Below are 20,439 nucleotides of genomic sequence, written 5' to 3' on the forward strand. Positions count from 1 at the left end.
GGGCAAAGAGGAGGAGACTTCATCTGAGATGTGTGTGGGGAGGTTTTATCTCAGCCTGGCTGTCATAGAGAAGATTCACTGATGGATGAAACCAGCTCCTCTGCTGGTCTCACTCAGAGTCCACTATAAGCCCCATCCTTCCCCCTTCATACTCTTCTTGACCATCCATCCAGATGTGATGTGTTGGATTAGAAGCTTTTATAACACACTTGTTACCGCTCTATGGTAAAACCACAACCCCCAACACAGACATGCGCAGTTTTATTAGTTTTGATAAATGGAGTTGCACAACTCTACATCTGCTCTAACCACTGTGCATGACTAAAGGAGTTATTTTTTTTAAAAAGAGATGACTTTCCAAAGCTGTTATTGACAGCATTTGCTATTAGATATCTTTGAATGAATGCTTCCCTCAGTCATATTACATCAACTGCAAATTCCCAAAGGTCTCAACTCACCATAGTTAACTTTGGAAATAAATAAGACTGCAAAAGATGTCCTGCAGATTGAAATATGCTGCATTTTGAGCGACAAAATAACACAAATAATGATTCTTCCAGAACACCTTTGAAAATTATTCTTATCATCATCATTGCCTTGTTGCTACCACGTATATAAATGAGGTCACCTTTGCTTTAATATGTGCATATCATCAAGCTGAGTGAGAACATTTGTCTGCAGCAGCATGGGCCATTTTTTGGGTAACTATTAGGTTTTTGAGGGGCATTTTGCACCAAAGCTGAACTGATGCGCTCAGAAGTGTATTTGAAACCACAGTGAGATGTGCTTTTAGACAGGGGACATGACACTGAGGCGCGTTTTAAAACGACTGTTAAAAAAATAAACAACCAATTGGACAAATAGTTACCAGCAGTTTGAAAGTTTTAAGATTTTCAATGCGAAAAATCTCATAAAATATGTTGAACTCGTACTGAACAAACTGTCTAGCAGTAGTATAATTAATAGTATGTTAATATATTGAGTGTGTATAGTAATGTGTTATTATAGTGTGTATTTCTACTTTTGACATTTTGGATATATTTAAAATACTAGTACTATTTTGAGTCTACTGACTTGCTTTGCTGCCTGTATTGTAAGCCTGGTGACACTTTTCAAATCAATATTTTCAAAGCAAGAGTTTGATTTGATATGGACTGGTGACCTGTCCAGGGTGTACCCCCAGCCTCTCACCCGATTACCGCTGGGATAGGCTCCAGCCCCCCCGTGACCCGACCGAGGAATTAAATGGATGGATAGATGGATGGATGGATGGAGTTTGATTTGATGTTTTGAGGTAATAAAGTAGGGTAGCTATATTTTTTTCAGTCTTATTTACATATCGCACCACACATAGCCTAATATGAGCCCAATTATTACACTTTCCAAACCTGACGTCCCTGCTTTATAACAGGCGTAATTGGGTGTTCACCTGATGCTCGGTGTCGACCACCGGGTGTTTCTCAGACCTAATTATACTGTTGACAACATGATTAAACGTCATCCGGGTCCCGGAGAATAGAAGAAGAGCAACGATGACCGTGTTAGGACGATTTAATTACTACAACGACACAATTTCCTCCAATACCCCGAGACAAGAGGGCAACATTTGCCATTTACATGGCCCTTTCATTTGAATAATCTATCATCGGACGTGATTAGAGGTCGGCGGCTTTGACGTAAACCAGATTGTTAGGTGAGTCTCGCGCGGCCAGCCCTGCTTCCCTCCTCTTCCTCTCGTGCCCCTCCTTCCTGGCTTCGTGAAAAGATACGGTGAAATCGCTCGCGCTCGCCGTCGTCATCGTCAGCGCCGCCCTGTAGAGATAGCGAGAAAGAGAGAGAGGTAGAGACACCCCCCCCTCCCCACCTAACAACAACCCCAACCCAGCAGGCTCGAGCATAACGACCCCACCCCCCAAACCCCTCTGAGAGAGGGGACTGAGTGCGAGACACACAGTCACGGAGAAAAGACCGATTCGGGATCCCGGCTCTGTTTCGCCCTCAATCCGGGCCTAATGCTGTAGCAGACAACGCGGGAGGAGAGCGCGAGCGAGAGACAACTCAGAGACAGAGAGTCGGCGAGGGACAGGGCGGACCGGGGATTGCTCATTCGCCTGGAAACATGGGATGTACACTGAGCGCCGAGGAGCGCGCAGCTCTGGACCGGAGCAAGGCCATCGAGAAAAACCTGAAGGAGGACGGGGTGGTCGCCGCCAAGGACGTCAAGCTGCTCCTGCTCGGTAAGAGAAGAGGCTCCGTGGCCGCAGGGCTGCTGCGCCTCGGCTCGGTTTGCTTATGGTGGGACTGCGTGGGGCGGAGGTGCTCTCCGTGGTACTGATTTCTCTGCCGGCTCTCACTCTGCCCTCCGTTCTTTACAGGCGGCGGAGAGTCCGGGAAAAGCACCATCGTCAAACAGATGAAGTAAGTATTTGCCCGTTTTTTACATTTTTTTTTTAACTTATTTTGACGCTCCTCAACTCAACCGGAGTGAAAGGCCCGAGATTGCGCCTCCTCTGTCTGCACTGAGGCAGGTTGAGCCGCCATGTTTCGAGAGGCCGAAGCCCAGGAGGAGCGTCGGTGACTCGAGCACCTCCTGCAGACAGTCAATGAGGCTGCTGAGCCTCACCGGTGCGTCCCAGGGTGCTGTTCACTGCCGGGGTGCTGAAATGTAGTTAACGAGGTTTTTACTTGACTACAGGGAGTGTGCGGCTGGGGATGTGTGGGTGTTGTTCTTGTGTGTGTGTGTGTGTGTGTGTGTGTGTGTGTGTGTGTGTGTGTGTGTGTGTTTGTGTGCGTGCGTGTAAATTATTGTGAGGTCACAACTGCTCCATTAGTGAATACCTCTGCTTTTAGTCTTAATGGCTTTAAGTGCCCGATATCGCCGGGAGTACTTTGCCTATAAAGCGGATTTACGCAGAAATATGGCTTCTAAAACCGCATCTAAACCTGCCCCTGTCTAAGCTAAATCACTCTTTGATGTTTTAAAAGACTGACCTCTTAGTCAGGTTTCGGGATGTTTTCAGCTCGAAAAAGACACAGCCCTTATACATATTTTGTCTTGCGGAACATCTCTCGCAGTGTTTGTGGGCAGCAGTGAGAGCTCTTTCCTGCACTGCACTGACTGCACCCTCCCTCCGTGCCTTGCTTTCTCCTCCTCCATACACCTCATTACCCTCCCCGTGCTCCCTGGTTACCCGTAACTCGGTGCTCTGCACTGAACCCAAGACGCTGGTCCAGATAATGTTTACAGACACTCTCAGGGCTTGCTGTAGCCTAAGCAAGCAGCGGATGGATGGGTTTTACTACACACCTTTGGTCATAAAGTTTAGGTATCGGTGGGTACATGTAGTATGCGCTGCTGTGATTCGTGGTCTCATCATCGTCACATACGCGGAGTATGTGACGATAACCTGCGGAAGGTTAGTATGACAGCTGTGAGGCTCTCCTTGTGGTCTGATCCATGGGAGAGAGGCTGGGCCGGATGTGTGGTTTCTCTATCACTGCACCGTGAAGGAGAGATGGAGACTGAGGAGAAGAACAGTTTAACATGGTCAGAAAATGCAAACTATATTGAGTTGAAATGATGCACACAATGGGTAAGGTTTGGCGTGTGGATTTGATGAATTATACAAATATGCTGCTGCTACTCCGCTGCAGCTGCAAAAATGTCAGTGACGTCTATTTTTATACTTTTGCGTTTTCAGACTCTGTGATTGGTCTGTTAGGGGTTCATTAATAACTCATACTGTCCATATAACTGGAACCAAAATGTTTTATCCATGATAGTAGAAATAAACAAAAACATTAGGATGATAACTGATGTTTTCCTAAATAAAAAAAGTCAGGTTTTATTTGTCTGTTAATCCAGACAATAACCAACAATTCAAGTAATAATACTGACTATGAAGATTATGTGTTCACCGATTTAAACAATCTGAATAGCAACACAGCTTATTTTTAGGCTTTATCCCAGGAAGCCTTCAGTACTGGTGGTGAGATACCACCACTGGGACATTCTGTACAGCTGAATTATATTGTTCTACAGTTTGGAAGTCAGTGACTAAGCTGATAATCAGTTAATTGATTTATAGAAAACAAATTAAACGATTAAACTGTAATTTCTGTTGTTTCTCTACTGCTGTTCCTGATAGCAAATCTGATATTTTTGGGTTTGATAAGGTTGTCATACATGTTGAGACCTCGAGTTGCAATAAATATAGAAATAATCATTATTTTCTGGACTGTCATGGACAAGAGCAAAACAATCACCAGCTGCAGCTAGTTATTTGCCCTGCAAAGCTGCCCCCCCCCCCACGAAGGTTAATGTTTTATTTCATAAAACTGTTAAATCTGATGATGGTGCTAGGGAGATTCAGGCCAGGTGGTGCTGATCTCAGCTGTAAAAAAATTATTCTCATAATGTGCACTGATGAGATGAATTCATGAAAACCATCATCCCTCATCTATTTTCCTCACATTTGTCAATTAATGTTTGCACATGAGCTGACAAGAAGCTTCTTTTAAAGTATGACTGTGAGTTGCAGGTCAGTTTCATGAAGATATTTCAGTGATTGATTTCAGTCCGTTTCCCACCATGCATTGGAACTGGTTGAAATATCACATTACTGCCTGAGTGCACATCACAGACTGACAATGCGATCAATTTCTTCCCCATTATGCATGGACACACTTAAAGATGGTGGAGATGGTTGAAACAAGTGGGAGAGGATGAGAAACTGTATGATAGAAATCACGTCACACACACACACACACACACACACACACACACACACACACACTCAGAACATGTGGAGCTTTTATTGTAAGAAGACAGGAATTTTAAATGCAGGAACATATGGACGTGTGAGACCTTTTTCCTGTGGAGTCCAGGCTTGTGCCTCTAGCGATAATATCTCTGTACGCATGCAGGATTATCCACGAAGATGGCTTTTCTGGGGATGATGTGAAGCAGTATAAGCCTGTGGTCTACAGCAACACCATCCAGAGCTTGGCAGCCATCCTTCGAGCCATGGATTCCCTGGGCATCGAGTTTGGAGACAAGGACCGTAAAGTTAGTCTCACCTGTACACTCACCTACAGACACAGAGATTGTATATATACATATAAATAAATATTTAGGTGTGAGAGTACCAGAGCAGGACTGGGATCTGTGGATCGATGAAATTAAAAAGGAGAACAGGAAATGGACGAATACAAATCACAGTATCAGTCGACTAGTGTGTTCCTCATGTCGAGATGATCATTTTTTAAAAATGATTTCTGGAAATTTGTGACCTGTTATTAATTTGTATTGTCCCTTTAAAAAAGAAAAAAAATATTAAAAAAGATAGTAAATTAATTCATTATATTTCATGCATCATATTAAGGGGGAAAAATCAGCCAATGATCAGTAATAAAAAAACAGATATATCTTAGATGCTGTTGCCCTGAAACTTATGAAACGTGTTTTATCCAGGCTGATGCTAAGCTGGTCTGTGATGTGGTCACTCGGATGGAGGACACAGAGCCGTACTCTGCGGAGCTTCTCTCTGCTATGAAGCGTGTATGGGCTGATGCCGGGACTCAGGAGTGCTTCAACCGTGCTCGTGAATACCAGCTTAATGACTCTGCTCAATAGTGAGTACAACAAAGAGACCATAAAACACCTGTGTTAGTTTTTTAGAGAACCCCAGCCGTCTAATCTGGTCTTTTTTCATTTTCCTTCTTGCTGTCAACAGCTACCTGGACAGTCTAGAACGGATTGGTGGTGCAGACTACCAGCCCACAGAGCAGGATATCCTGAGAACTCGAGTGAAGACCACTGGAATCGTCGAAACCCACTTCACCTTCAAAAACCTGCATTTCAGGTAGGCGAGTTGCTGCAGCTCGAGTCAACTGATGTCGACGTGGTTCAGGGATTTGTAAGGCCCGGGTCTGAACTGTCATCTTGCCTCCTTTTCCAGGCTGTTTGACGTTGGAGGTCAGAGGTCAGAGAGGAAGAAGTGGATCCACTGCTTTGAGGATGTGACAGCCATTATTTTCTGTGTTGCTATGAGTGGATACGACCAGGTGCTCCATGAAGACGAAACAACCGTGAGTGTGTCTTAGTTATTTCAATTTTCTGAGACCACACGTGTCAATGATATTTATTTTTTAAGAACTACCCTTGTTATAACTAAAGATGTGTCAGAGGAGCACCTAACAAGCGATGAAACTCCGTCTAAACACAGACATTTCAGTTTGATGAGGAGTACGGCAATTGTAGAATAATTTATTACACTTCAGCTAGGTGCTTGTGGCTAATTTAACAAGAAACGTTCATCTGCTCCTCTGTGATATTCAGTGAAATAAAACTTTTAGAGGAAAGGATTATAAAATCACGAATGCCGTCATTCAAATTGTAAACTGGATCTTATGGAAAAAACGACTTCCAGTTCATATCTAACTGGAGTCCCTCCTTCGTTCAGTACCCTCCTCCGGACGCTCACCTCATACTAAGCCTAACGTATTCTTCCTGCAGAACCGCATGCACGAATCACTCATGCTCTTTGACTCTATCTGCAACAACAAGTTCTTCATCGACACCTCCATCATCCTCTTCCTTAACAAGAAAGATCTGTTTGGTGAGAAGATAAAGAAGTCACCGCTGACGATCTGTTTTCCAGAATACACAGGTGAGTCCAGGAACCTTACTTCATCCCGTGTTTCCTGAGAAATGCTGACTAACCAAGTGCTTTTCCTCTCACGCTCCTCTCTCTGTTTCCTCCATTTGTGTCCAGGTGCTAATACTTACGAAGATGCTACTGCATATATTCAGGTTCAGTTTGAGAGTAAGAACCGCTCTCCCAACAAGGAGATCTACTGTCACCTGACCTGTGCCACAGACACAGGAAACATCCAGGTAGTGTTTGATGCCGTCACTGACATCATTATTGCAAACAACCTTAGAGGATGTGGCTTATACTGAAGCCCGGCCAGAAGCACAGGGGTTGTCATCGGGTGTGTGAGGTGTTATTTAATGATAATTTTGATGATACTTAAACACATAAATATGTAATTCTACACGTCCAAATGGACCCAAAGAGCTGCCGCCAGTCACCACACCGGATTATTGCCATGATTTGTTCCCGTCCTCTTATTTTAAGTATGAAACCCCCCAGTTTTGTCATTTAAAAATGTGTTTTTGAGCTGAATGTGTCATGTTTTGTTGATAACTGTGTCAACAACTGGGAAGGTCAGAAGCACCAGGGGTGTATTCAGCTGGAACCTTGTCCTGCGACACTTTGAGAACCCAGAAATGCGACATGAGTGATCATTGTCACTCGTAAACACAGCGTGGGCCCATTCTTTGTGGCATTTATATCCACTCTGAATACAGCCTCTGGTGCTCCGTTTGAAGAGCTGCTGTGTGTGTGAAGGTGGAGATGATGATGATGATGAAGATGGTATCGGGGAGGTGCTGTTCTCGTGGCTGAGGGTCATGGATGGAAAGAAGGAGGCTGTTTTAACTTTCCTTCAGACCCACACATGACTGAGTAGCCTGCAGGTCTGTTCCACTCTGTTTTCTCTTTTTACTTTTAAACATGATGAAAGAGAGGATTCTTATGTTTATAGTGGCCGCCCATCGCCATCGGTCTCTTGTAGCGTGAGGAAAGACCTATCAGCCAATGATATCTTTAAAAGAAAAAAATTAAATAAATGAAAAAAAAAAAAAAAAAAAGTCATATTGGTGCCAACCATCTGAGAATGACAGATAGGGGAATAGGATCAGAAGTCATAGCTCATTCTATTGACTATACTATTTAAGTGACATATATAAGATTTTATTATCATTGAATGATTTATTTATTTAAGCCTCATGCCCTACATGCCTCCTCCTACCTCCTGAAATCCCGTGCCACATGTTTTTTCCTTATCATGATAAAATTGGGGTGCACCGATATCCGTTCAGAGGGTGTAAAGCAGCCCTCCAATGACATCTTCTTCTCTGTGTGGTGCTTGACCCTTCGATGTGAATCTGTGTAGAAATAGAAGACCGCACGAGGAGAACAATATCATTTGAGGCAGCCTCTGTCTCGAGAGTTTTTGTTTTCTTTGTTTGTTTTTTTTCTCCCCTGATCAGTGAACCACTATCCCCACCGTCTGCCACGTTTCTCTTTTCATAGAGAAAAAGTACAGCTCTCCATTTACACCTGTGCACCCAGAAATTCATCTTCCCATCCCTGTATTCTATTTACCCATCACACCAGTCCTCATATCCTATCTCCATTTTCACCTTAAAAGCACCGTACTGTATATATATATTATGATTATACCAGATTTTTTTTTTACTGTGAATGTTTTTGTGCTGCACCCCATCCTATTCAGTAGTTTATTGGTTGCTCTCATGTGGAATGTTTGTGCTGAGCCAATCGAATGTTGTGTTTACATTAAAGCCACACTTTTCCTAACTATTCCTGCCGTGTTGGTCTGAGTCCATTTATGTTGCAAGGTAACAGGGTTGATGACAAGCTGTACGCTCACAGCGCTGTTCCCTGCACACTCTGACCCGCTTTAATCTGTGCAGAATTAAGGTTGGACCAGGAAATTAGGCTGAACATTATGAGTGCACCACTTTTAATGCTTCATTGCCTTGTGAACAAAGCTTTGTTTTTAAAGTCATAAATACAGTCATGTGAAAAAGAGAGTACACCAAGGTTTTATGTATCCGGACACAATACAAAATAATCTGTTCCTTACCAGGTCTCAAAATGAGGGACATAGAACCACAATAAATGATTTATAACACGGTGTCATTATTTATTCAACATGAAGACAAAATGAAAAAGCAATGTGTAGAAAGTCCTCTCTTACGGTTTCCATAAGAATTAAGGCATTAAGGAGCAGCCAGGCACTGCTAATCGAATGTATTTGATTAATTGATCATCAGCAAGTTTAAGCACTTCAGCAAGACATCAACAAAGATCTAAGAGAAGCAATTCTTGCTGCCCATCAATTTGGGAAAGACTATAAGGCCATTTCCAAACTATTTGGAGTCCATCATTTGACAGTGTGCAAGATTATTCACAATGGAAAACATTCAAGACAGCTGTCAATCTTCCCAGGAGCGGACGTCCGAGCAAGCTCACCCCAAGGTCAGATGGTGCACTGCTCAGAGAAACTGCAAACAGAGCGACACCTCTACAGGCCTCAGGTAGCATGTAAATGTAAAATGAGAATACACTTTATTTATCCCAAAGGGAAATCATAGATAAATATCTAAATTTAGATATTTAAAGTTCATGTCAGTACAAGTAGAAAAAGACAAGTATGGCTTGTTTGGAAGGGTTGCAAGAGAAAGCCTCTTCTTGCTACATCTGAACAAACCACAACACTTCTGGAACAATGTTTGGTCAGGCTGGAGACCATAGTGGAGATGTTTGGTCGTTATGCACAGCAGCACGGTTGAAGAAAACCGAGCGCAGCATATCAGCACAAACACCTCCTTCCAAGTGAAAAAGCACAGTGGTGGAGGGCTGATGGTCTGCAGCTGTATCCAGGACCTGGACCTGGTCCAGATAGAGGTGTCCAGGATCTGGACACCTTGCAGTTATCGGGTTGACCATGGACTGCTCTGTATAGCAGAGTATTCTATAGTAAAATTGGGTCACGCAACAGAACAATGATTCCATGGAAATAACCAAATCTATCACAGAATGGCTGAAAAAAAAATAGTGTTTAATATTAAACACACATTTTGGCTTAGTTTTTGTAAAGTAAACAATGACTAAGTGTAATATGTTGTTAGGTTCATCTGGTTTTATTCGCCTCACTTTAACACCTAGTAAGTACAACATGAGATGTGTTTGTTTTTTTCTAAGTCCTGATATGTAATACCTAAGAAATGAAACGGGGTGTACTTACTTTTTCACACGACGGTCTGTATAATGGATTGGGAACAGGTCTTGCATGGAAACAGTGCAGCATTGAAACGTAGCGGAGAGCAGGGATCAGAAGCGTAACGAAACCGCTCTCAATTTATTAGGTTAAAAGTGTTCCACCATCACAGACAAGGAGCTATTCATACATTGAATGACTAGGCTGGATCAGTCTGACCTGCTTCTGTCAGTTTAATGGGTATGATGTTCATTACTGCTCTGTTTCACTGACAGCCCCAGAGCTCCAATCCTCAGTCCCAGGCTGCCCTCGTTTCTCGCAGACAGTTACAGGTTAAAAGGTTGGAATTCCCACTGTGATACAATCACACATTTACAATTTTAATTACACATTTTACAGTTAATTAACATCAAATAAATCACTGCCACGTAAACCAAAGCCCCCGTGTCTCTAAAAGCTCAGCTGTAACCGATACAGACTGGCATCAGCTGGGAGAGGAGCAGAAGCGCCAGAAGAACAATCAGTGTCTTTTGCTTCAGAATAAAAGAAACCGTCAGCCATTTGTCTACGACGTGCCCACGTCCATTTACTGAACCGTGGATGATGCAAGAATTGAGCTCTTCAGCGAGCAGCAGGTGGATAATTCACAGCAATCATAGTCGCAGCCTCTTGATATCTTCGCTCCCGAAGTCGATCCGCAACGCCAGAACCTGACGCACCTCAGCTGGGGTCAGCCGCCACGTCAGTGGGCCTGAGTTAGGGCCCCAATAATCCAAGATCTCAGTTACCTGCAGCATAAATGGGTACAAGTTAACCTGGGGACATGGTAAATATCTGTAGGAAAACGTACAAAGTAGATTCTGTTAAACCATGTACGAAAGATTATTTACTGTCATTATCACTGATGGATGCAAGTACGAGCATAATCCCGAGGCTGACGTCACCAGACATACACACTAAGCAAATGAGACTGAAACCTTTACTTGGATTTCCACATCAAACCAAATCAGACCAACATGCCTCGACATGCAAATGGAACAACAGACAATCAGAACCACAACATCATTACTTGGCACCAGATGGTGTGTTCCAGAGGTGCTCTACTGTTCAGTCTCATTCTGCAATCAGTGCACCTTGGAAACTGGAGGTTGTGAGGCTTTTATTTTCTTGCCATAAGTTCAGTGCAAAGTGGGAGAAAAAATACGTCTGCTTCCACCATCCAAAAATGAGGAGGCAAAATATTCAAATTTTAGTTTTAGATTTGTTTGAATCAAAAAGCGTTAAAGAGAATGTAGATAAAACAAAACAAAACGGGAAGAATATTTCTATTATAAACTTGAACTTGTTTCTACCTTAATACAGTTCACCGCTGGTGTAAATCCTCTTAAATGCGAATTATTAAAAGGTGTGTGCTTTGTTTGTGTGGGAATCAAATAGACTAAATTACCCGCTCCAGGTTGAGGATGGTGGCCATTTGTGTGAGACGAGCAAACTTGTCTCTGATGGTCCAGGTGGTCACAGTGGTAAGATACGCCACAAGAGACCGAAGCTCTTTATCAAACTGCAACCCTCCAAGCTACAACAAAAGGATCAGAAGGTGGAAAACAGCTCAGCTGAGGTCTCATTATATTGTATGCAGATGCAACTAATCCAAGCGGAAACACCCTCTCCTACAGGCCTCTCTAGACTCATTAATAAATCACTGCAGGAGCACTTTCTTCAGTGTGCACAGGAAACTCGCTGCCACCTTGTGGCCGAGCGCAGCCCCTCACCCTGCTGAATGAGCATTTGAGGACCGTCTTCTCCATTTCAATAGATATCAAGCTGGTCATCAGACTGGTCAGAGTGTCATAGATGACAGGAGAGAGGGCTGTCTGGTGAGGAAAGAAAGTGAAGATTAGAAAGAAAGAAAGAAATAGAAAAAATACTTTATTTATCCCCCAATGGGGGAAATTCAAAAGGCAAAGCGAGACTAAAATATTCAGGAATCAAGTCAAAGCTTAAGAGGTGTGGATACCTTAAACTCAGTCATGAGCTGCTCCAAGTTAACGATGAGCTGCTGCACCCAGGGATCGTTGGCTTCGTAGTCATTAAACTCCTCCTGTGAGGACAGCCAACACTTACATGTGTCATGAGCACTGAATTATTTTTTTTTACCAACTGTGAGACAATTACCTCTTCAATGTTATGTGAGATGGACAGGAAGCCGCTGATCCAGGGTTTGATTTGAGGTTTTATGGCTGTAGTGTTCAACTCTGTCAGACCCTCCTGAGAAATAAAATTAGAGTTTGGGATCCTTTTCTCTGTAGTAAAAGATGCCGTTAAACAAAGAGAGCTACTGCATGTCTCACAGACACACAATTTGTAACATGTCTATATGAAAAAACGTTTTTGCTGAAAAATGCTCGTTTCAGTTCTAGAAGAACCTCCTAAACAGATCTCCTTCCAGTCTGGTTGTTTCTTCTCTCTGTTCTGTGACTGGTCAAATGATAAGCCTCCACTACACGGGGCACTTATCTGTCACACAGACAGTGGTTCCCCATCCAGTGGCTTTCACCCTAAGTACCTCTCAGAGCTCATACAGGTAAACTGCTGTGTGCGTGTCTGCGTCCAACCTGTAAGAGATCCTTGAACTTTGTGGACGTACTGACAAGGTCAGACAAACAGCTCTCGATCTTGGCTTGTTCTCCAGAGCCGAACCCCTGACTGAACAACTTGGAGCAGTCGTTCTGTCAAAAACAAGACATTCAGTTTTTCAAGAAATGGTGCAAACTGTTAATAAAATAAACAGAGGTGAGGCAGAGCCTTGGGAATGACGTGCAACTTACCTCTAGGTTTCTCTTTAAAGTTGTGATATTCTCACTGCACACCTCCACATTATTCAGAGTCACCTGAGGGGTGAAAACAAAACATGTAACCGATGGACAGTACAGATAGCATAAAGACAGGACGGTTCAGTACAACTCGATTTAGTCTTTAAAAATATAACATACTGAAATCAAGTGAATTTGCTGTAAACCTTTTATTGTTTTTTCAAGTTAAATTGATTTGGATACAGAGCTACCTTCAGCAATTAGCCATTTTAAGACTTAAAGCACCATCAGAGAAGGCAATTCATGCTTTTTATTCCGGGTGATCTAATTTTAAAAAAAGGGTTTAACATGTGAATGTTTAAACTGTCACAGACTTGCCAACAGTTTCTAAAAAACTGCTCGAGGGCGACGCAGGATTGTACATGTTTGACTAATTGATCTTACCAGGAATGCAGCCTTGGCATTTTCAGTGCTCTCGATGCCCATAGTGTTGAACTTGCCCTGCTGTAAGCTGCTCTGCATCAGACTGACCGCACTGCTCACGCCACGCTGGATGTCCTGCAGCGTTGTGGCCGGGAAGCCCTGCCGCAGCTTATTATACAGCACCTCCCTGACATGGGAAAGGAGACCGGGCAGGAGGGAGCACACGTATGAGACGTCAGGCAGTGATTTTAAAAACATATTGAGTGTTTTAGGTGGATGTGGCAGCTGAGCACCTGAAGTCAGACTCCAGCACAGAGTTAGCGTGGTTGATCATCGCACAGAGGCAGTCGATGCTGGAGCTCGATAAAGCTCTACTTATGCACTTTTTTACAATGTAGAAACAATCGTCAACCATGCTGCTGGTCAGCTGACCCTTTTCATGCGTATCCATGGCAACAGCCTGAGGGAGGGGAGGGTGATAAATGATTAAGAGTTATATCCCAATATAAACAACCCAATTTCATATAGCTTTGTTAAGCACTTGGACTTATTTTCATGTCTTATCTACTTGTATGAAAAATCTACTTGCAAAAATGTTACATTTCATTGTCAAACACATAATGTAAGACCACAGGGCCATTTACATTCCCTGTAAAAACATGCTGCCTTCCAACACTGAAGCTCAAGCTCCAAGTTTGGTTTGTTGTTGTTGATGCAGCCTGCAGCGGCTGCTGATGTTTGGAAATCACATTTCCTCCAAACTATATACACCCACATCTTTTTCATGTTCATAATTAATTGTCACCCCCAAGCCTCGCTAAATCAAATAAAGACACTTGAGGGTTTTCTCAAAAAAGTTGTTACCCAATGTAAACTGGAGATAAAATCAAAATGCAGTGATTTGAAGACCATTTAAATCCTGAGTCCAATTGAAAATGGTACAAAGATACCTCTGAGGAAATGTCTGAATGAACACACTTTGTTGAAAGCGAGGGTTTCAGCATCTTCTCTACATAATATAATTAAGAGATTCAGAGAACTCACAGAAATCTCTCTATTTATACAACAAACAATACTGAAAGGCAGGGTGAAAGTTGCCATGTGAGCTTTGGGCCCTGGGGCAGCACAGACATGATGTTTTACTGGAAATCCGGATCATTTCTGAAAATCACTGTCAGTGAAGGAAGTTCATCCACAAGTGCAAATTAAAACTCGACCATGCAAAGAAAAAACACAAATAAACAAGATGTAGAACTACTTTTTTTGTCTTCTCTGGACCTGATCCAGAGGTCTGATGAATCAAAATTTTAAATACTTTTTGGAAAGTATGGATGCAGGACTGTCCAGGCCAAAAGAAGAGAGGATCCATGATACTTGTAATCGGCAAACAATTCAAAAGTAAGCATCCGTCTGATAAGGGTGTTCTTTATTGCACATAACATGGGTGATTTGTTGAACTGCGAAGGTATCTATTCATCCTAAAAGATATACATAGGTTTCGAATCATCTAGATGACCAAAAGGGAAGGCCTAGTTTATTTTAGCAAAAACAGTACCAAAACACACACTGCATAACACAGGAGCACTGCTCTGTAGCAAAAGAGCACTAAGCCACCTGACAACGTCAGAGAAACTTACTTTGATGGAAATTTTCTGAGTTTCTGCTAGAAATGATGCTTTGTAAAACTGACCTTGTTGACAGACTCCCTCATATAGTATTCCTCCATTGGAATGTAGTATCCAATCAGCTCCTGCATCGTCCTGCTCAGTGCACAGTGTTTCAGGAGCTTCTCCACGTTCTGCTGATGCTCTGAGTGTTCGAAAAATGTTGCCGGACAAAAACACAAATGTATTTTGATGCATTTTCAGCACCACATCTAAAGACAACCTTCCTTAAATGCAGGGATGTCCAAATCCGGTCTTCGAGGGCCGCTATCCTGCAGGTTTTAGATGTTTCCCTGCTTCAAGACACCAGATTCAAATCAATGCATTATTAGCAAGCTTGTGCAGAACTTGATAATCTTTCGAAAGAGATCTATTTAATCTGAATAAGGTGTGTTGAACCAGGGAAACATCTCAAAACTGCAGGACAGCGGCCCTTGAGGACCGGATTTGGACATCCCTGTTTAAGTGTAAAATCATGCTTTAATATAAAACTACCCTGTGTGATGCTCTGAGCATCTCCCACTTCAAAGTCGGCCATGATGCGCCGGCGTAGGAAGCGCAGGTAGAGCTCAGCCCTCGCGTTCATCAGGGTAACTTCTGCCAGCACAGGGTCCAGTTCCCTGTTTGTGAAAGACATCAGACATTAACACAAACACCTCAGAGCCAAACACGAAGGGGAATGCAGCCACAGATGCACACCTCGGCTCGATCCTCTCCCCTGGCACGCTCTTCATCATGCCACTCTGAACAATCTGAAACTAGAGGACAGATTCAAGGTCTCAGTGGGATTGGATATGCAGGGTAAACAACCATGTGATGTAGCAGATGTCACACACCTTGTTGTGGTATCCTCTCTGCTGGATGAACTTGTCGACTATTTTCTGGGCCTGACGGTCACATTCCTGCTGCAGGTGAGTGATGAGTATGTACAGATGACCCGGACCGTAGTATGTCTCTACTATAGGTTGATGAGTCTCTACAATACGAGCGATGCCTGGAAATGCAGAGCAACACATCAGTGGAGTTCAGTGACATGAGGGGAAAAAAAGAAGAAAAAAAAAGACCCGTTTTTCACCTTCCAGCAGCAGTGTCAGCGTGTCTGCGAATATCAGCAGAGCTCTCTTCTCACCCAGATCACCTCCTGTCGCTAACAGCAAGTTCTCCTCAGCTTTGGAGGCAAGCTGTGTAAGCGAGAGTCAAAAAATACAGAGACAGAGTCCCAATAGGATGTGATTAAGTTGAAAGGATCACATGTCTGACTAAAAGAAAAAGAGATGGGTTAATTACTGTTCATTTCTCAGCCTGCTCACTCTCACCCTCTGTCCTCATATTTATTTACACGAATTATAGTTTGTATGAAATAATAAGTGTTGCAGCCACAAGGACTTGTGGGACAAAATTATCTGCTTTCTTTCTTAAAAGATGATGCAGTATTTCTTTTGCTAAAGGAAATAATATGGGAAACACTGAAGCTCCTTTCCTTAGCATTTAAATAATTCAACTGGCTCTTATTATAGCTGCCACTTAGATATTTCCAGGTCAATTCACTCCGTTATGAACCTTCCTCTATTCAACCGGATGCCAACTCTTGGAGTAATTACAACTGGAAAGCCTCAGACACAAAAAAAACCCTGCAACCCCTTCAATATGACACAGCAGCTCTCTTGGTACTAACCTGGCTGCAGAGGTATTGACCAAAACGGGACAGGCCCTGCTGGTGGAGGCCCAGCAGAGGGAAGATCTTGAAAAACCTCTCCACCTGCGCCAGGTCGACCGCTGCTACAGCCTCATCAAGCTTCTCAGCAACGATGACCTTCAATTTCTGCTCTGCCTCCTGCAGCAAGAGTAGACTGGCGTCCACAGCGCTACCTGCGCAGACACGATGCGTGAGTAGGGTTACGGTGGTTGTCGAGTCATAGAGAAAAAGCACGTTTAAGCTAAGATTAATATTCTTGAGATTCTACCCAGCAGTTTGTGTAAAAAAAAAAAAAAAAAAAAAAAAAAAAAAGACAGGTAAAGTGAATGCCTGATCATCCCATTTCAATAGAACACGAGGACAGGGAACCTTGGATGTGCGCTGGGGTTCATGTGGACATTGCTTTTGACGCGCACCTCCCAGTGGAAGCTCACGTTTGATGATGTAAGATCTACTGGAGGCCAATCAAGGAGTTTTAGAAAAACAACCAGAAATAATAGAACTTGAGGCCTCGTACTTTCTTCTCCCTGCCTGCTCAGCTCAATCACTGACTGGTCCAGAGACAGGTATCGATGGATGTGTGCAGCAGCCTGCTCATAATCTTCGTTACGTAGCGCTGTCTGCACACCATCTGTACAGAACTTTAGGTCGAGGATATCATCAGCCCGCTGGATGACGTTATACAGCCGTGTCTGCAATAAATAAAATGGGATATAAACTTCATTGTGATGCACCTTTCAAGTATGAGAAATTTAAATCCTCTACCTCAGTCTCAAAAGAAAAGAAAAAATGGCAAGTTCTGCAGAGATTATGTTTTTGTGTTCCAGTGTTTTGTATTATCAACATTTATACTGACACTCTCCTCTGCGAATTAAAAGGTGTATTTACCTTTGCCAGGTCTAGCTGTCTGACTTTCTGGCTGACATTTTCAGCCAGGCTGCAAGTAAAAGTTATCATCCCCGACAGCTGACTGGCGTCTCCTCCAATCAGCTGTAGATTGGGTCTGCAGAAGCATTTTGCACAGCAAAAAAACAACAAAATCAAGATTTTCGTTTAAAGATCTGAGACATCCAACTGCTTTTTAGACTAAACCAATCAGTGTGATCTGTACCCCATCCTCTGCAGTGCTAGCATCTTTGTGTGAATGGTCGCCTCCTGGCCCACCAGCCTGTCCAGCTCACCTTCCACCTCTTTCTGTAATAAATAAAAGATACCAAATGTACACCATGTTCTGATTTCTGCATTGTGAGAGCACAGCAAAGTTACAGAAAGAGGTTTATATATTCATCAGGTTGTGGCAGTATATAAGGATTCATAAATCGTTTCAAAGAAACAGTAGATATTTAGCGATAATCTCTGCATGTATATAAAACGACTTATGAGGAGGGGATTGTCGGTTTTAAGAGAATATGGCAACTAACTTGATCAGCATAATATAAGGTCTTTCTGCATAAACCAAGGTAGTAGAAGTAGTAAGTGCTGAGAAGTTTTGTCTGCCTAACTGACGGTATGATGGACTCCACAATATATCAATATGCAAAGTTCTTTACAAAGCTGCTGCTTTACAAACTGATGATTTAAGAGCAGATCTGTGCTGAGCAGTTAAGTGGAAGCAGTGGTGTGAAGACAAAAACCACAAAAAAAACCCATGATATTTCTTTGGACTTATCAAACTCAATCCTCCCCTTCTGTCTATAAAATACATAAAGATACCCCAAACTGATGATTAAATTAGCTCACTGCATTTAATTTATTAACTTTCTTTCACAAAGACTTGTTTACTGTGTTCCATATAACTTCCCATTGTTAAAAAGAAGAATAACTCAGGACAGGATGACTCAAGCAACTACACCATTGATTTAATAATAATTTTACAATGACATAAACTAATCAAAACACAGATGTGTGCATGGTCATGATGGTCCTCAGTAAAAGTAGCTCTGTTGATCAGGCATGCAAACTGGTCAGGGGTGAAAAAGGTGAGAAGGGTACACGGACACACGGCACGCGCGGAAAAGCGGAAACATGAGACGCATTAAGTTGTAAATTATACAAAATATATATTATAAAATATACAGTATGTCCCATTTGCATTAAGTAGAGAACAGCTGTGCAGCATAAAAGATGAATTTATAGGTACAGTAGGCCTATCAATTGCATTTACTGTACTATTATGTGTTTGATATATAACATCACAGGTCTTCAAAAGCATTTAACTGTAGTATCATACATTTAATTACATTAAATTTAACGAAAAATTTAGTCCCATGGTCCTTAAAGGGATACTACAAGTATGTAGGATTAAACGTTTAATTAATTACTGCCCCAAGACAGCCTATGCTTAGTAATAGCCTGAACGATGACTCTCCCGACCACTTTCACGGTCCGCTGTCATTAAACCACGAAAGTGAACGTTTGGCATGCCGAGCCAAACGAGCTCCACGGGAAAAACTTATATCAGCAATTCACTTGACGTACCGCCAGAGACAAATTTGTATCGACAGCTGGCACTCTAACATGAAAAACATTCTCGCGGCAAGCTTAGTTAAACGGCATTTTTTCATGACAGTGTAAGTTTTGAGACATGCATGCCACGAGCACTACGTAATCCTACATTGTGCCCCCTTTTAACTTCGATTGATGGTGCATCATACTGGATGAACACGAGTGCACCTGTAGGCTGTCATCATCAACGGGGGTATCAACGGGGGTGTGGGCGAACAGCGAGGGGATGGGGGTCGCACTCTCAAATACGACCTGTGGCAGAGCTCTCCGGACTCTGCATTGATAAACTCACGACGAATGAAACGACCTCCTCAAATGGGCAAAATGTTCCCTTTCCGTGATTATCGGAGGGTATTATGAAGGGGCATACCTCGTTAAAAAGCCAAGTCCGGCGACAATTAAGGTCTCCATTGACGTTGGCTAAAAGTATTAGCAAAGCCCTGAACTTGTGTGGAAGGCGCTAGTTAGCCACTCTACAGTTACCTCGAGTAGCACTAACACAAACAGCGTTCTGTGAGGCGGTGAAATATCGAGGAATTGTAGACTATTTCAAGTCTGTTATCAAGACATTTAGCTGACACTTGTATCAAAGACACTATTAAAAGCACATTAATTGATCTAACGACACAATTCGTTATGAAGACTATTTCAGGACATCAGTCAAATTGTAGCAGGGGGGTGGTCCGGGGGGGGGGGGGTGTGAATAGGGGTTCGCCCTCCTCACTTCTGATTGGTGATAGTGGTTCTCTCACACGCCACTCTTGTCAGTCATTTGTTGTCACATAGGTCTAGTGTAGTTTTGAGGTTCACAGTTCCACTCGCTAGTTGACATGCTCACCCCCCCCCCCCATTTTTTTTTCTCCTCGGATCTACGCGATTCAGAAGAATGACCCATTTTGATTTCAAAACGGCGAATTTCGCCGAAAGGTGGCAAGTTTGCATGCCTGGTTGATGAAGTAAACAACCCAACATCACTGCCTTGAACTGCTTTGTATGTCTAGAAAACTAAAACCCTTAAAGACCACCATGTCTAAAACCAATCAGGAGTAGTTCTGCTCCATCTGGCTAAGCAGAGTCTGTAGCTTAATGTCTTCTGAGCAGTGTTTGGAGGCAGCAGCGTCGCGGAAGTTTACAATGATGACGTAGGCAGCACACAAGCCGCCGTTGGCGTCCGTTGGTACGAACCTCCTCTGTGCAGAGCTGCTGGTAAACTTTCTCCAGGTCCTCCAGCTCCGTCAGCGCGGAGATAGCCTCCATACTCCCAGAAAACAGAGAGCCGGAGTCGCATCTTTTAGCTGCCAAAGCTCCGCTGTCAGCCATCTTCCGCCACACGAAAAATACTCCGGAGCACGGGAGCAGACGTCATCACCATGCTACACCGCCCTGGGTTTAGTCTGGCAGACAGCGTCTCCGTAAATGACCATCTGGGGTACAGCGCAAGGAGGTTTTTTTTTTTTTTTTTAAA

At 43.0% G+C, this 20,439-nt stretch overlaps 2 protein-coding genes across 2 annotated transcripts; one reads left to right on the forward strand and one right to left on the reverse strand.

Annotated features, from left to right (window-relative positions):
* Positions 1-1,779: 1,779 nt before the first annotated feature.
* Positions 1,780-8,450, forward strand: gnao1b (guanine nucleotide binding protein (G protein), alpha activating activity polypeptide O, b). Its single transcript, XM_075461622.1, has 8 exons — positions 1,780-2,237; positions 2,376-2,418; positions 4,927-5,068; positions 5,474-5,634; positions 5,736-5,864; positions 5,961-6,090; positions 6,518-6,671; positions 6,777-8,450. The coding sequence occupies exons 1-8, from the start codon at positions 2,120-2,122 to the stop codon at positions 6,962-6,964; spliced, it is 1,065 nt and encodes a 354-aa protein (XP_075317737.1). The 5' UTR covers positions 1,780-2,119; the 3' UTR covers positions 6,965-8,450.
* Positions 8,451-9,693: 1,243 nt separating this feature from the next.
* On the reverse strand, positions 9,694-20,343 carry cog4 (component of oligomeric golgi complex 4). Its single transcript, XM_075461609.1, has 19 exons — positions 20,160-20,343; positions 17,581-17,663; positions 17,358-17,472; positions 16,987-17,161; positions 16,449-16,642; positions 15,849-15,954; positions 15,610-15,767; positions 15,473-15,531; positions 15,269-15,393; positions 14,800-14,918; positions 13,403-13,569; positions 13,131-13,296; positions 12,702-12,764; positions 12,489-12,602; positions 12,049-12,141; positions 11,891-11,974; positions 11,646-11,747; positions 11,321-11,449; positions 9,694-10,661 (listed from the first exon to the last, which is right to left on the reverse strand). Exons 1-19 carry the CDS (start codon positions 20,292-20,294, stop codon positions 10,527-10,529), a joined length of 2,322 nt encoding a protein of 773 aa, XP_075317724.1. The 5' UTR covers positions 20,295-20,343; the 3' UTR covers positions 9,694-10,526.
* Positions 20,344-20,439: the final 96 nt, after the last annotated feature.

Source organism: Odontesthes bonariensis, chromosome 1 (assembly GCF_027942865.1).
Source record: "Odontesthes bonariensis isolate fOdoBon6 chromosome 1, fOdoBon6.hap1, whole genome shotgun sequence".
Lineage (NCBI taxonomy): Eukaryota > Metazoa > Chordata > Actinopteri > Atheriniformes > Atherinopsidae > Odontesthes > Odontesthes bonariensis.